The sequence below is a fragment of the Colobus angolensis genome, unplaced genomic scaffold, assembly GCF_000951035.1.
Source record: "Colobus angolensis palliatus isolate OR3802 unplaced genomic scaffold, Cang.pa_1.0 Scaffold41, whole genome shotgun sequence".
NCBI classification, from domain to species: Eukaryota; Metazoa; Chordata; class Mammalia; order Primates; family Cercopithecidae; genus Colobus; species Colobus angolensis.
This window is the reverse complement of record NW_012117488.1, coordinates 4,532,749-4,547,448: the sequence shown is the minus strand read 5'-3', so window position 1 is coordinate 4,547,448 and position 14,700 is coordinate 4,532,749. Positions and strand designations below refer to the sequence as shown.

Sequence of the window (14,700 nt, the reverse complement as noted above, 5' to 3'; positions counted from 1 at the left end):
CTCTATGTGTAACTACTCCTGTGCAGAGTATTTGCAGTCTTGCTAGAGATTTCATGCTCCTCATTTCCTTCTTTCCTCTCCTTTTCTTGCATCCTTATTCATATATATGTATATGAAAACATATAGATATTTGAATATATATTAGAATATATAGATATTTGAATATATAGATATATATATTTGAAACTGAAGAAAGCAAAATGTAATTGCTTTGGAAACCACATAGCAGATAGGTGATTTTAGAGGAACCATGAAATTTAAGGGAAAAGCATAGCCATGTGATAAACATAGTTTCTAATGCAACACCGAAAAGAAAAAGGATTTGTGCTAGTATTGTTTCTACTCTTGTTAAGTCATAAGCATTTATAATCACTGCACCGCTACATTTTTATAAACCAGAGAATAACTAAATTGGGTAATAAATTTCAAAATCTTTTCTTAACTTATAAGTAATTCTAAGTTCATTTTTTTACTATGAAGTTTAGTATTCCATGCAGTCTTTGTGTGAGAATTAATTTAGGCTGTAGGAATTCTATTAGAATATAAAGTGACTTCTGAACTACACTAAAGTATTCTGTGGTCTGTGCTATTCTACACTTGTTGACTCTTTATTCCTTTGTTCTTGATATGCATATGTATTATCCTTCATAAGGAATTCTGCAGCTTTGGTCCTCAAAACATTTCTTCAACAGCTCTTACCCAGTTCTTGAATAGGAAGATTATGTTCGAGGCTGTATAGCTGTTTTAGAATCAACTAGATCCTCTTAGAAACCCAAGCAGTTTACCCGTGTTTTCCACATGCCTTGGTTCTTTGCTTTTGTTTTTTGTTTTCTTTTTTGTATCTTTTCTAATCATGGTCCAAAGTTCAGTGTTCATAACTGCCTTATAGTGTCCTTAAAAACTTAGTTTGTATCTGGTTTTCTTTGCAGAAAGGGCTATTGCAAGACATGAAGTCCGAGAAATTGAGCAGCGACATACAATGGATGGCCCTCGGCAAGATGCCGCTTTAGATGAGGAAGAGGACATGGTGATCATTTATAACAGAGTTCCCAAAACTGCAAGCACTTCATTTACCAATATCGCCTATGACCTGTGTGCAAAGAATAAATACCATGTTCTTCATATCAACACTACCAAAAATAATCCAGTGATGTCATTGCAAGATCAGGTAATTACCACTTAAGGAATGCCTAAATGTTTTCTAAAACTTCCTCACTCAAATTTTCTAGCTCAAGGGGATAAAGTATTTTAAAGGAATGTGAGTTCTGATCTCAATGAATCATAAGCCTTTTAGGGGAGAGGGCCAGCTAACTTTTGTATAATTTTACTCGACAGTATTTGACACATTTCCTTGCATATAGTATGTACTCAAATATTTGTGAAGTAAATGATTAATGAATAGCTTGAATTTTTGAGGAGAAAATTGATGTTCCTCAGTGTAGTATCCTTTTAAAAATATAATTTTGGCATGATACCCTGCAATAAAAATTATTGTCTCAACTTATGACAGAGAAATATTTGATGGATACTTGTACTCAATTTTGTGACCAGTCCATCTTTACTAGATACAGATAGAGATAGATACAGAGAGAGTTTATATATATATAGCTTATAAATGTATATATAGTTTATATTTATGTATACATAAAAGCTATAAAATCCTCAAGAACAGGGATTGTGGCTTCTTCAACATAATCTTACCTTTTAAATTCTCAAGAAGTTTTAGATAAACAAATAAATAGATAATTTTGTGAAATGGCTTTAAGAAAAGTAGAGGAAATTATCTTATGAAATAAAATTTGCTCATCTCTTTAATAGTAGTAGTAGTATACGTTTCTCCCATACTTGGAGTTTTGATTGCAATTATAAAGTTCTCTCTATAAATATGGAAGGGCATGGGAATTCCACCCCATGAGAAGGAAAGACACTGTTTGAAAATACTACTTAGGATCAAATGCCAAATTGGAGTAGGCTTATTAGAAAGGTGTTCGTGATGGTCCTGTAGTTATAATGATATTGATGTGTTTGAAAGCAGTGAACTTGTTACAGAATTGACTGTTATCTCACTATTTAGCATAACTATAATCCTTACACTTAAACAAGAGAATTACATTGACACATGAGACTAAGGTTGGCTTTCTTGCTAGAGAGCTGTTTATAAAGGCTAGTGGTATATGGTATGTCATCTGCCCATGTAATTTTTGGCTCTTTGCAGGATCCTGGAGTACTGTTTTTCATAGAATCAAAATTCCACATCTGTTGGCCAAACCAAATAACTCTTCTATAAATGAGAAGAAACATGAGCTGTTTTTAGCTATGTGTGTCATAAAAACTATTCATTATGTAATATTGTATATCTCAAGGGCAAGTATCCTAAATATTCTGTTTTTATACAGTGTGTAGTGGGTTTTAAATCTTTTTGCATTATCGCTTTTCAAAATGTGCTTTGGTTTAAAAGGAATGTATATTCATGCTTAGATAATTCAGATTTATTCAGTAGTACGTTTTAGAAAAATAATGTTAATTAGTTTGTTCAGCATTACAAAGTTTCCTGGTAACTACTAGATGTCTGGCAATGACATCAACCATTATTTTCATGAAATGTAAATCTGGAGGAGCTCACCACGTACGACATTTATAGGCATCATGTAGTATATTTTCCTAGTTGCATTTGGATTAGATGAAGCTTCTGTTTTTCTTTTAGTAACTTGTTAGGTATATATAGGATAAAAAGTGGGAGAGAAACATAAATGCTATCTTAAAAGCAATTGGATTACAGAATGACCAACACTTAAAAAATGTTTGTATGGGGCAGAGTAAAAGAATAGTCTTAATCATTAGCTGACATACTTCAAAATACCAGCTGATAGTTCAAAACCTGATCTTTATTAAGAATGACTTACTTAACAAATGTTCTTTATATACCCTATCTCCAGTTTTGTGATCTCTTGTTCTATGTAGACACAGTTCTTCAAACAAGTCATATTTACTGCTTCCCTTTCTTTCATGTGACATGTTTTCATGTTTACTTCACTTTTAATCTAGTAAGCTTCATCTAAATGTAAACTCTAAAAATTGCACTGTATGTTTTGAAATAATTTTTAAATATTCCCTGAACCCATCTGATATAACATTTTTATTTTAATATCATGTTTTGTTGTCTGTGTGTACTGTTCTCAGCTACCTTTTTATTTTTTATTTTTATTTTTGGAGACAGAGTTTTGCTCTTGTTGCCCAGGCTGGAGTGCAGTGGTGCGATCTCAGCTCACTGCAAACTCTGCCTCCCACGTTCAAGCTATTCTCCTTCCTCAGCCTCCTGAGTAGCTGTGATTACAGGCATGCGCCACCACACCCATGTAATTTTTGCATTTTTAGTAGAGACAGAGTCTCACCATGTTAGTAAGGCTGGTCACAAACTCCTGACCTCAGATGATCCGCCCACCTCAGCCTCCCAAAGTGCTGGGATTACAGGCGCCTGGCCTGTCAGCTGCTTAAATAAGAATTAAATGAACTATTTTGCTCTTCTTTCTTCTCTAAGAAATAGTTTCTAATCAAGTATAACTTAAAATATGAGATATTTCTTAAATCTGTTGTCTCAAGCTTCCATGTAAAGCTCAGTTTACTCATAAAAATATTTTGAGATATGTTACCTGATCATCCTCTTTATTCCCTCACCTTACAATCTTAGTTCAGTCTGCTTGATATCTACCTTTAGCCTCAGCTTTCCTAGACATTTTTTGTACATACTGTATTAGGTGTTGTTCTAAACTGTTTACCTGCTTAATTACTTCTCTCAAAAATTTTAGAGGCAAAGCCCAAATATTTTTAGTCTGGTATAAAACCACTCAGTGTATAATAGTTATATGTATTCTGCTATCCTTAGAAATAGCTGTCAACCCTGCTTTTGAGTTTTTCATTTATTTATTGTGTATGTAATATACACAAAGGTTGTACTACATTCTTTGGGGAAATACCAAAGAAATAGAAAGCATGGCCACATCCTTGAAGGTGCTTATTTAAAATTTACTTGGTACTACCTAGGTTTTCTTCTAGGGTTTTTATGGTATTAGGTCTAACATTTAAGTCTCTAATCCATCTTGAATTAATCTTCATATAAGGAGTAAGGAAAGGATCCAGTTTCAGCTTTCTACTTATGGCTAGCCAATTTTCCCAGCACCATTTATTAAATAGGGAATCCTTTCCCCATTTCTTGTTTCTCTCAGGTTTGTCAAAGATCAGATGGCTGTAGATGTGTTGTATTATTTCTGAGAACTCTGTTCTGTTCCATTGGTCTATATCTCTGTTTTGGTTACTGTAGCCTTGTAGTATAGTTTGAAGTCAGGTAGCGTGACACCTCCAGCTTTGTCCTTTTGACTTAGGATTGTCTTGGTAATGCGGGCTCTTTTTTGGTTCCATATGAACTTTAAAGCAGTTTTTTCCAATTCTGTGAAGAAACTCATTGGTAGCTTGATGGGGATGGCATTGAATCTACAAATGACCTTGGGCAGTATGTCCATTTTCACGATATTGATTCTTCCTATCCATGAGCATGGTATGTTCTTCCATTTGTTTGTGTCCTCTTTGATTTCACTGAGCAGTGGTTTGTAGTTCTCCTTGAAGAGGTCCTTTACATCCCTTGTAAGTTGGATTCCTAGGTATTTTATTCTCTTTGAAGCAATTGTGAATGGAAGTTCATTCATGATTTGGCTCTGTTTGTCTGTTACTAGTGTATAAGAATGCTTGTGATTTTTGCACATTAATTTTGTATCCTGAGACTTTGCCGAAGTTGCTTATCAGCTTAAGGAGATTTTGGGCTGAGACAATGGGGTTTTCTAAATATACAATCATGTCATCTGCAAACAGGGACAATTTGACTTCTTCTTTTCCTAACTGAATACCCTTTATTTCTTTCTCTTGCCTGATTGCCCTAGCCAGAACTTCCAACACTATTCAGGACATAGGCATGGGCAAGGACTTCATGTCTAAAACACCAAAAGCAACGGCAGCAAAAGCCAAAATTGACAAATGGGATCTAATTAAACTAAAGAGCTTCTGCACAGCAAAAGAAACTACCATCAGAGTGAACAGGCAACCTACAGAATGGGAGAAAATTTTTGCAATCTACTCATCTGACAAAGGGCTAATATCCAGAATCTACAAAGAACTCAAACAAATACACAAGAAAAAAACAAACAACCCCATCAAAAAGTGGGCAAAGGATATGAACAGACATTTCTCAAAAGAAGACATTCATACAGCCAACAGACACATGAAAAAATGCTCATCATCACTCGCCATCAGAGAAATGCAAATCAAAACCACAATGAGATACCACCTCACACCAGTTAGAATGGCAATCATTAAAAAGTCAGGAAACAACAGGTGTTGGAGAGGATGTGGAGAAATAGGAACACTTTTACACTGTTGGTGGGATTGTAAACTAGTTCAAGCATTATGGAAAACAGTATGGCAATTCCTCAAGGATCTAGAACTAGATGTACCATATGACCCAGCCATCCCACTACTGGGTATATACCCAAAGGATTATAAATCATGCTGCTATAAAGACACATGTACACGTATGTTTATTGCGGCACTATTCACAATAGCAAAGACTTGGAATCAACCCAAATGTCCATCTGTGACAGACTGGATTAAGAAAATGTGGCACATATACACCATGGAAGACTATGCAGCCATAAAAAAGGATGAGTTTGTGTCCTTTGTAGGGACATGGATGCAGCTGGAAACCATCATTCTTAGCAAACTATCACAAGAACAGAAAACCAAACACCGCATGTTCTCACTCATAGATGGGAACTGAACAATGAGATCACTTGGACTCGGGAAGGGGAACATCACACACTGGGGCCTATCATGGGGAGGGGGGAGGGGGGAGGGATTGCGTTGGGAGTTATACATGATATAAATGATGAATTGATGGGTGCTGACGAGTTGATGGGTACAGCACACCAACATGGCACAAGTATACATATGTAACAAACCTGCACGTTATGCACATGTACCCTAGAACTTAAAGTATAATAAAAAAAAAAAAGAAAGAAAGAAAATAAAATTTACTTGGAAACATAAAACATAAGCACAGGGGCTATGAAAACAGTTAAAATAAAACATCACTTTGTGGTGATCTCACTGAAATATTTAACCAAAATGTTCCCTACCAAAATGGTTGATTTGGACCTAATCCTGAAAAACAAATTAATGTTGTAGGATATTCTACAGAACAACTGAATTCTAAAGTGTCAATATCATAACAACCAAAAAAGTTGGAGGGAGGCTTCTGTAGACTAGAGAGACATGGAAACCAAATGTAATGTATGGTCTGATCAGATCCTTGATCAAAAATGATAACATCTTTGTTCACAGACAATAGTACATGCTGAGGTAATTAGGGGTTAAATATGAATGGCAACTATTTGCTTTCAAATAGGTCAGAAAAAATTGAGTATGTATGGGCATACATAGAGAAAAAAGATAAAAGTGACAAAATGTTAATAATTAGTGAATCTGGGTGAAGAGTATAGGGATGTTCACTGTACTATTTTTTCATCTTTTCTGTAGTTTAGAAATTTTTTTAATAAAAAAGTTGAAAAGTTAAAAGAAGGATATTAGGATAAACATTTGAGAATATAAGGTATGAGAAACTAAGCAATTAGAATAAGGCGTGGACTCAGTCATTAAAGATATTTTTGAGATGGGCTTTACTTAGTTAACAGATAGGAATTGGCAAGAGATGGGTAATCAGTCAACTCTTCTAGTTGAAAAATGGAGTTTGCTTTGCTGTCATGCAAGTATCTTTACATTAGAGAACATCATGTCTTTAAAGTAGCCATACCAAATATGTGATTAGCAACATCTTTTATGATTTTTCAAAAAAATTCTTTTTTGCTCTCATATGTTTAGGTCTATGATTATATTTAACCCCTTTTGTTAAAACATTGGAAATATCTAGAATTTGTATTCTCTGAAAAACAACGTAAATTTTTTTCTTTTAATTCACTCTCAAGCCAACTTTAGGTTATCTGCATTGGAGCCCACGGTTCACCAGGAGTTGCAGATACTTTTCAGAGCAGCACTTTAGATGAATTTTCTCCACCTATAATATATATATGTATGCTAATCACTGGTTAAAATTCAGATTCAGATTCAGAAGGATCAAAATGGAGCCCAGTTTTCAATTTCTAAACAACTCCCACTTCATGCCAAAATTAATGCTGCTGGTCTTTAAACTGCGGTTTGAGTAACAAAGATCCAGATGATGATTCTCGGTAGGGATATGGGAAGATGAATATTTTAGTCTTCCCAGGATGGTAGGGTATTTATCTTTAACTTATTATTCCTACCTCCCCTACAAAATCCACATTTCTTACTTAGACCCAGAGGCCCTTTTTAATCTAGCCCTTGTGTGCACCAACTTCTTACCCACTAGCCACACTGGCCTTGTGTTTCATTGAATGCGCCAAGCCTTTCCCATTTTAAGGACTCTGCACTTACCCTTTCCTCTTAGAATGCACTTCTCCTGACTTCTTCCAGAGTTGGCTTCATGTTATCCATTTAAGGTTCAATGACGTCCTCTTAGAAAAACCATGCCTTTCCATCCTACATATTAATTACCTCTTCTAAGTTACTGTGTATCATATCACTCTTGTTTTGTCTTCTCTGGTACTAATCAGCTTACTAACTTATCTTACATATTGGTTTGTTTGCTGCCTGTTTTTTCCTCTATTACAAGATCTTTAAGGACAGGAACTTTGTCTGTCTTGTTCACCACTATATCCCTTATGTTTAGCATAGTGCCTGAGACACAGTAGAAACTGTACATTTTTTGTTAAATAAATGATGAATGAATGAACAAATGGACCAACATAGATTTTGATAGTGGTAGATGATAATAATTACTGGCAGAGTGAGCCCCTCTGATTGACAGCAATATGATCTATTCTTATCTCTCAGCTGGATTGGGAACCAGCCCCCTGCCATATATTCCTAAAACAGGTTGAGCAGCACAGCTCTGAACTTCGGTGAAGATATGTTCAATTACTGCAAACTTTTCATATATTTTTATCCAACCACTACTTTGTTTTCCTGTTAGTGTAGAAAACTTTCTTCCTGGCTTAGTCTCATAAAAGTACCCACAGCCATACAAGAAATGTTTAAGTAAATGCATCAGTGGGAGTTCAGTATATAGTAATTACTCAAGTTAATAGTAGCATTCATTCAACAGATAGTAATTACAGAGTTGGAATTTGGCCAGAATGTTCAGAATGGCATCCCTGCTCTTTTAGATGGTGAAAACAAATGCTTTTGTGATCACAGATAATCAATATTGAGGTTGATCTGTTAAGAATATAGGTCAAGACACTACTGTTAGTGAGATGGGTGCTTCTTAGCTTTTTCCTGTAACATCAGTTCAGGTCTGATTCAACTAACAAAAAACCCCAACACCATTACCTATATTGTTTGTGTTTTTCCTTAAGGTCTCTTCTTATTTCTTGCTGGCCTGACTTAAGTCATCAGATCCAACAAAAATCACAGTTTACTCTCTGCTTCAGGCTAGCTGCTTTTCATCTACTATATCTGACTACTGCGTCTGAAACATTCTTCTTGGTAGCATATTTCAATCAGCGTATGAAAATTTTCTATGATTTAAGTTACCATAGTGGCCTTATTTCTTCTCCCAAGCCAGAGTTTTCAGTGTCTTCAGTCTCCTTAACTTCAATTGATACTATTAAGTTTTGCTCCTTTTTTGCCTCTCACTTTACCTTTCATTTGTGCCAAGTATAGTCAGTAAGAATCCGTAAAATGAACTGAGTAGAAGTCTGCTTACCTAATCTCAGTGTCCTCTTCTTACTCCCCTGTATTTTCGAACCTTGCCTCAAGGTCTTCGGCAGCATGCCCAAGAGAAATACCAGAAGAAAACAAACTGAACGACAAAGCATGTGGTACAGGGAGGTGAGAAGGCAGATCATGATGGAGCAGAACTGGGACTAGACTGATGAGAGAGGAAAGATGAACGTGGAAGAGTAGAGACCAGGAAAGTTATGGAGAACTAAGGATAAATGTTAAACGTGTAAAAGGAGAAGAAGTGGCCGAATTAATACTTTAAAAATAAAACTTTTGAAAGTACTGTTTTTCAAAGGGAGTTACTTATATTATTTCCTTGGAGAACAGTTTTGAAGAAGAGATAAAGATAATATGGAATTTCAGCAGTATGTAAATGATACTTTTTTTTTTTTTTTTTTTGGAGACACAGTCTTGCTCTGTCGCCCGGACTAGACCAGGCTCAGGCTGGAGTGCAGTGGTGCGATCTTGGCTCACTGCAACCTCCACCTCCCAGGTCCAAGTGATTCTCCTGTCTCAATCTCCCGTGTAGCTAAAATTACAGGCATGAGCCACCACGCCTGGCTAACTTTTTGTATTTTAGTAGAGACGGGGTTTTGCCATGTTGCCTTGGCTGGTCTCAAACTATCCCTATTCTATGATGTAAGTGAAAGATTGATAAATTGCCAGAATTTTGCAATTGATAGTTCTGTGTTTGAGAGGCTGAAGTCATAGCTTGCAGATGCTTTTGGTGCAGTATAGGTTGGTGGACCTCACTGCCCCAACTTTCTGCACTCCATCTAGGTACTAGAAGAGATTCTTAACTACTTGCTGTTTATCATGCAGAGATTTGCTTATCAAAAATGTATACCATTTTCCATTGAGAAATTGTATATCACTGCTTTGCAGCTAGTGATACTTAGGTTTATCAAATTCTATATTAACCAGTTATTAGACATTTTGAAACATACTTATAGAATTTTTCATATTAATTTTTGTATACTTTAATTCCAGTAAGTTAAATATTTAGAAATTTTAAATATTTTGACCTGTATTACATCTCTTAATTTTATTAATCTTTTTATCAACAAGCTTGTGATATCTGCTGTTAACTCTTAAATATCTTCTGATAACCATCAGCTTTTTAAAAATCATTTTGGTTTAAAGATTACTTTTTTTTTGTTGAGTCATTAATAAAAATAAACTTTTATGAACAGCAAGCGTCTGAGAAGAAAACGTTTGATATGCTAGAATGTCCCTATAATGCCTGCTTCAGCGTGTGTGTTGGCGGGATGTAGATGCAAATACCCCCACAATGACCTTCCTCCGACCCTATGTAAATGTACTTACTATACGGCATTGTAAAGGATTTCATTGTGCGAGTTTGTTTTCAGACAGCGTTGTAAAGGATTTCATTGGGCGATTTTGTTTTCAGAATCATCTTTCACTCTTTTCTGAGTGTAATGATAGTAGCTGTCTCTATGATGAATTTTAGTAGTTACTGATTACACTATACTTTCCTTAGTCCTAACCTGTGTTTCAAGCTCTGTAAGAATGGTTTTAGGTTTTTAAATTCCTAACTTGGAAATATTTTGCTGTCATCAAGTTTCATATTCTTTAAATTGTACATAATGAGTGTGTTCTCCCTTTTTAGGTGCGCTTTGTAAAGAATATAACTTCCTGGAAAGAGATGAAACCAGGATTTTATCATGGACACGTTTCTTACTTGGATTTTGCAAAGTAAGTTACACTAAAATGAAACACTAAAGAATGCTTTGTACTTTAGTAACCTAAAAAGGAATAAATTCATTAAATTGTTAGGATTTTCTAATAAAAGAATGTACTGACTTGCCTTTGCCAGTTTTAGATCTGTAATTTAAATATATCTTCTTAGTGTTTTACTGCCCTCTAGTGTTCATATGTTGGCAATCCTTATATTAATTATATATTAAGTATTACTCTTTAAAGTTTATTATTGTATGTGATCCTTCTGTCTCAGTCTCCCAAAGTGCTGGGATTATAGGCGTGAGCCACTGTGCCCGGCCTCTGTCATATTAATAGTTCTCTCAAGAAAGGTTCAGAAAACTATACGCCTACTCACAGTATTCAAGCACTATGTGGCTTTCTGTAGAGTCTGTGCCACATTATTAATCAGAAAATTAATTAAACGTAATATTCCAAACATAAGAGTCTTATGGATACATTTGAACTTTTTTGGTAGCACACATAGTACCATTATAGTAAACCTCAAATCCAAATGCTTTCCCTAAGATTCTGCATTAACTTCAAAAACACTAAAAACAATTTTTTTATTATTTAAGCTTAGACATGTTCATTCAGTTTTTAAATTAGCTATTATGATTTTGGAGTAACACACCTTGATGTATTGGTCAACTTTAAAAGGCATTTTTTGTAAAATTTAAAATAAAAGTGATATCCCACTCTCAGTTTTACTTCTTAATTTTGAAAAGAAAAAGTAGAATAAAACATTACTGATTCAAACTGATAATCTTAACTTTTTGGGAAATCATGTAATTAAAAAGAATCACCCAAATATTACATACATAAAATGATATATTCCTATTTCTAGTTCCTCTCATAGTACTCAAGATCTTTCAATAAAATTGTAACTTTAAAGTTAGATGTATGTTTTTCTATAAATAATTCATACTGCAATATTGAAAATTTTTTATAGGCAGCTTTAAAATAAACTAATTATTTTTTTCTTTGCATAGGCATTGAACCAATTTCATAAGCTTCGTTCATGTGCATATTTTCCCTCAGGGCTGCATTATCCTTGAATTAAATGTTTGTTACCCTTTCACCTAAATGATTTATTCTTTCCACACAGCTTGGTTTCTAATAGTCTAGGTTTTCATTATTAAAATTATATATTGAGTGCTTTTGCTTTTGGCAAAGTCTTGTACTTAGAACAAAACTCTGATATATGCTGAGGTTCTTGTAGTTGAAAAAATAAGGCTTTTTGAAGAGATTAATCTCATTTATTAAATGCTGACATGAATTTTTAAGGGTTGGAATACTTTCGTAGTGAGTCTTATGTTATTTGAAGGGTAAAGTATTGTGAAAATTTTTCATAGATTTTTCCAAGATTTTAAACAAATACCTAAACAAAATCAGCCTAGGTGAAATGTATTTTTGATGTATCTGTGTAGTCAAGAACTGTTGTAGATGTAAATAGTATCCTCAAATATCTTTTAGCTTAATAGCCATATGCTCCATAAATGGGGAAGGAAGAGGAAAGAAACATCGCCTTACCAATTTGTAAATTACAATCGTTCCTGGGGTATGTCCAGGGGATTGGTTCTCGGACTGCCTGAGTATATAAAAATCACATACTCAAGTCCCTCCGTTGACCCTGTGAAACCCACAAATTTGAAAGTCAGCCCTTCTTGCACACAGGTTTCACATCTCTCAAATACTGTATCTGTGTCTGGTTGAAAAAAATCTATGTATGCATGGACCTGCGCAGTTCAGACTCGTGTTGTTCAAGGATCAGTTGTGCTTTATTCTTCAAAACAATATTCTTGACTGGCATAGTACTTTGTGGAGTCCACTAAAATACTTGCTTTCAGGAGAAAGTGGTGAATTTGGCAAAATACTTATTTAACACATAGTTTTCTAAAACTTACCTTAGCGGAGACAGTAAAACAAGTGTAAGCCCCAAGAAACCTAGGAAATAAGATAGAGAAGTAAAAAATGAAAGCTCCTTTCTAGTTTAGCCTGACCAAAATACACATTATATTCGCAAGCTTGTCTACTCAAGCCATGTTTTGATTACATATATTTGTTTTTTACTGAACTTTAGAATAACAAAAATATCTTTTTTACATTTTTGCATTCCTATCCCATCTTGCTCCTTTTTGTCTGAATCTTATTCTTTGATTTTTTAAAAGTATATTTCCTAGTTCTTCCTTTCCATTTTTTCCCTTTAATGTTAGGTTATGTTTTGTTTTCTTTTTAGTTGGTGGATGATACAATTTTAAGATAATGTAGATATAAATTATTATAAATTTGAAAAATTTCCAGTTTAAAATTGTATATAGGTTGAACATTTTCAAAATGTCATAGTATGCAGGAAATATAAAGTTGAATAAGTTGCAGTTCTTGAACTTAATGAGTTCACTGAAATCTTTTTTTCTGTAACTATCAGTTCATTATGTTCTATTATAAACAGTAAAAATATTACATATTCCTCCCCTTTTAAATGTATACTATTCATTTTTTAATAGCATCTATTATCGCATTTTGATTTTCTTCAAACTTTAGAAAATTAAAATGTTAGAAGTCTCTTTCAAAAACACTTCTTCGGTAATAAACATTTTCATTTATAATGAATAATAGCTAAAAGAACACTTTTAATGCTGTACTTTCTGTCAGACTCTGCTAAGATTTTTTATGATCTAGCTACCTCAGTGTCACATGTCAGCATCTGTCTTGAGAGGTATTTGAAAATTATTTTTGATACAACAGTTTTATTCAGGCATATATCAGGTATGTACCTTTGTGGTTGTCCCCAGAAATGAGAGTGAGTTTTCACTGCTGTAATTTTGGTTTCTCCATATTGCCTCTAGTATTATTTTCAGAACAAATGAAGTGAATCAGTAAAGAAGCAGCTATGTCGCAACAAGAAACAACTAAATGCTTCATTAGGTCTGAAATTCTAAACAGTAATCAAGTGACATTTTAGGCCTAAATAGAATTAGTTAATATATAGAATCATGTGAGATTGTCCTTTCTACCGAATACTTCTCTGCTAAACCAGATGACATTTGCCCCATTTTCTGCAACTTTAACAAATATGTCACAATATTGTAGATACTATAGAAAATTATTTTAATCATTCCAGACAATATGTGGGATTGCGTTTTTATTAACCTTGTACTACTAGCTCTTTCTACAGCATTGATCCTGTAGACTGCTAAGAAGCGAACTCTGAAGTCTGTCTCTGAAATCAGACAGATCTGCCATTAAATCCACTTAGACTCCTTGCTAACTATATGATCTCAGCCACATTGTTTCAGATCTTTGAGCTTCAGTGTCCTGTTTTTAATTTGAGAATAATTAAAATAATTACTTCATGGGGTGGTGGTGAGGATTAAATGTGATAATGTAGATGAAGCACTTAGTTCTGTGCCTCAGAGCAGTATTATGATTCCTATTATGATTCTTTTTAAAATTCTGTCTTCTTTCATTTACCATATTGTCTTAACTGGTGTTTTCTTCTTCTTGTCTGAATCTCTGCTGGTCCTTATTTCCAATTCTTAGTTAGGCATTGTATAAGACTCTTTCTTGGCCTCCATTATTCTCTTTTGGAAGGTTTACACATTTTAATCTGTCATGACAACCAAACAAGAAACTTTCAAGTAATCTTGGACAACTTTTTTTATCACCACCTATATCTTCTCAGTCATCAAGTCTTTTGAGTGTCTTCTTTCATTTAACATGATGCTTTTGACATTCATCTAATTTGATGCACAATATCAGTAGTTAGTTCCTTGCTAAATAGTACTTCATGTATGGGTATACTTTGATTTTTTTTTTTTTTAATTCTTGAAAGTCAGTTTCTTATTTATTTATTTATTTTATTATACTTTAAGTTCTAGGGTACATGTGCACAATGTGCAGGTTTGTTACATATGTATACATGTGCCCTGTTGGTGTGCTGCACCCATTAACTCGTCATTTACATTAGATATATCTCCTAATGCCATCCTTTCCCCCACCCCCTCCCCACAATAGGACCCAGTGTGTGATGTTTTCCTTCCTGTGTCCAAGTGATCTCACTGTTCAATTCCCACCTATGAGTGAGAACATGCAGTATTTGGTTTTCTGTTCTTG

At 34.3% G+C, this 14,700-nt stretch overlaps 1 protein-coding gene across 1 annotated transcript in view; it reads left to right on the top strand.

Annotated features, from left to right (window-relative positions):
• The window catches only part of HS2ST1 (heparan sulfate 2-O-sulfotransferase 1), a 188,532-nt gene that overhangs the window by 150,340 nt on the left and 23,492 nt on the right, over positions 1-14,700 (top strand). The window contains exons 2-3 of the mRNA XM_011956077.1: positions 930-1,168; positions 10,496-10,581. Of these exons, the coding sequence (XP_011811467.1) occupies positions 930-1,168; positions 10,496-10,581 (325 nt within the window). The remainder of the gene's footprint in view (positions 1-929; positions 1,169-10,495; positions 10,582-14,700) is intronic.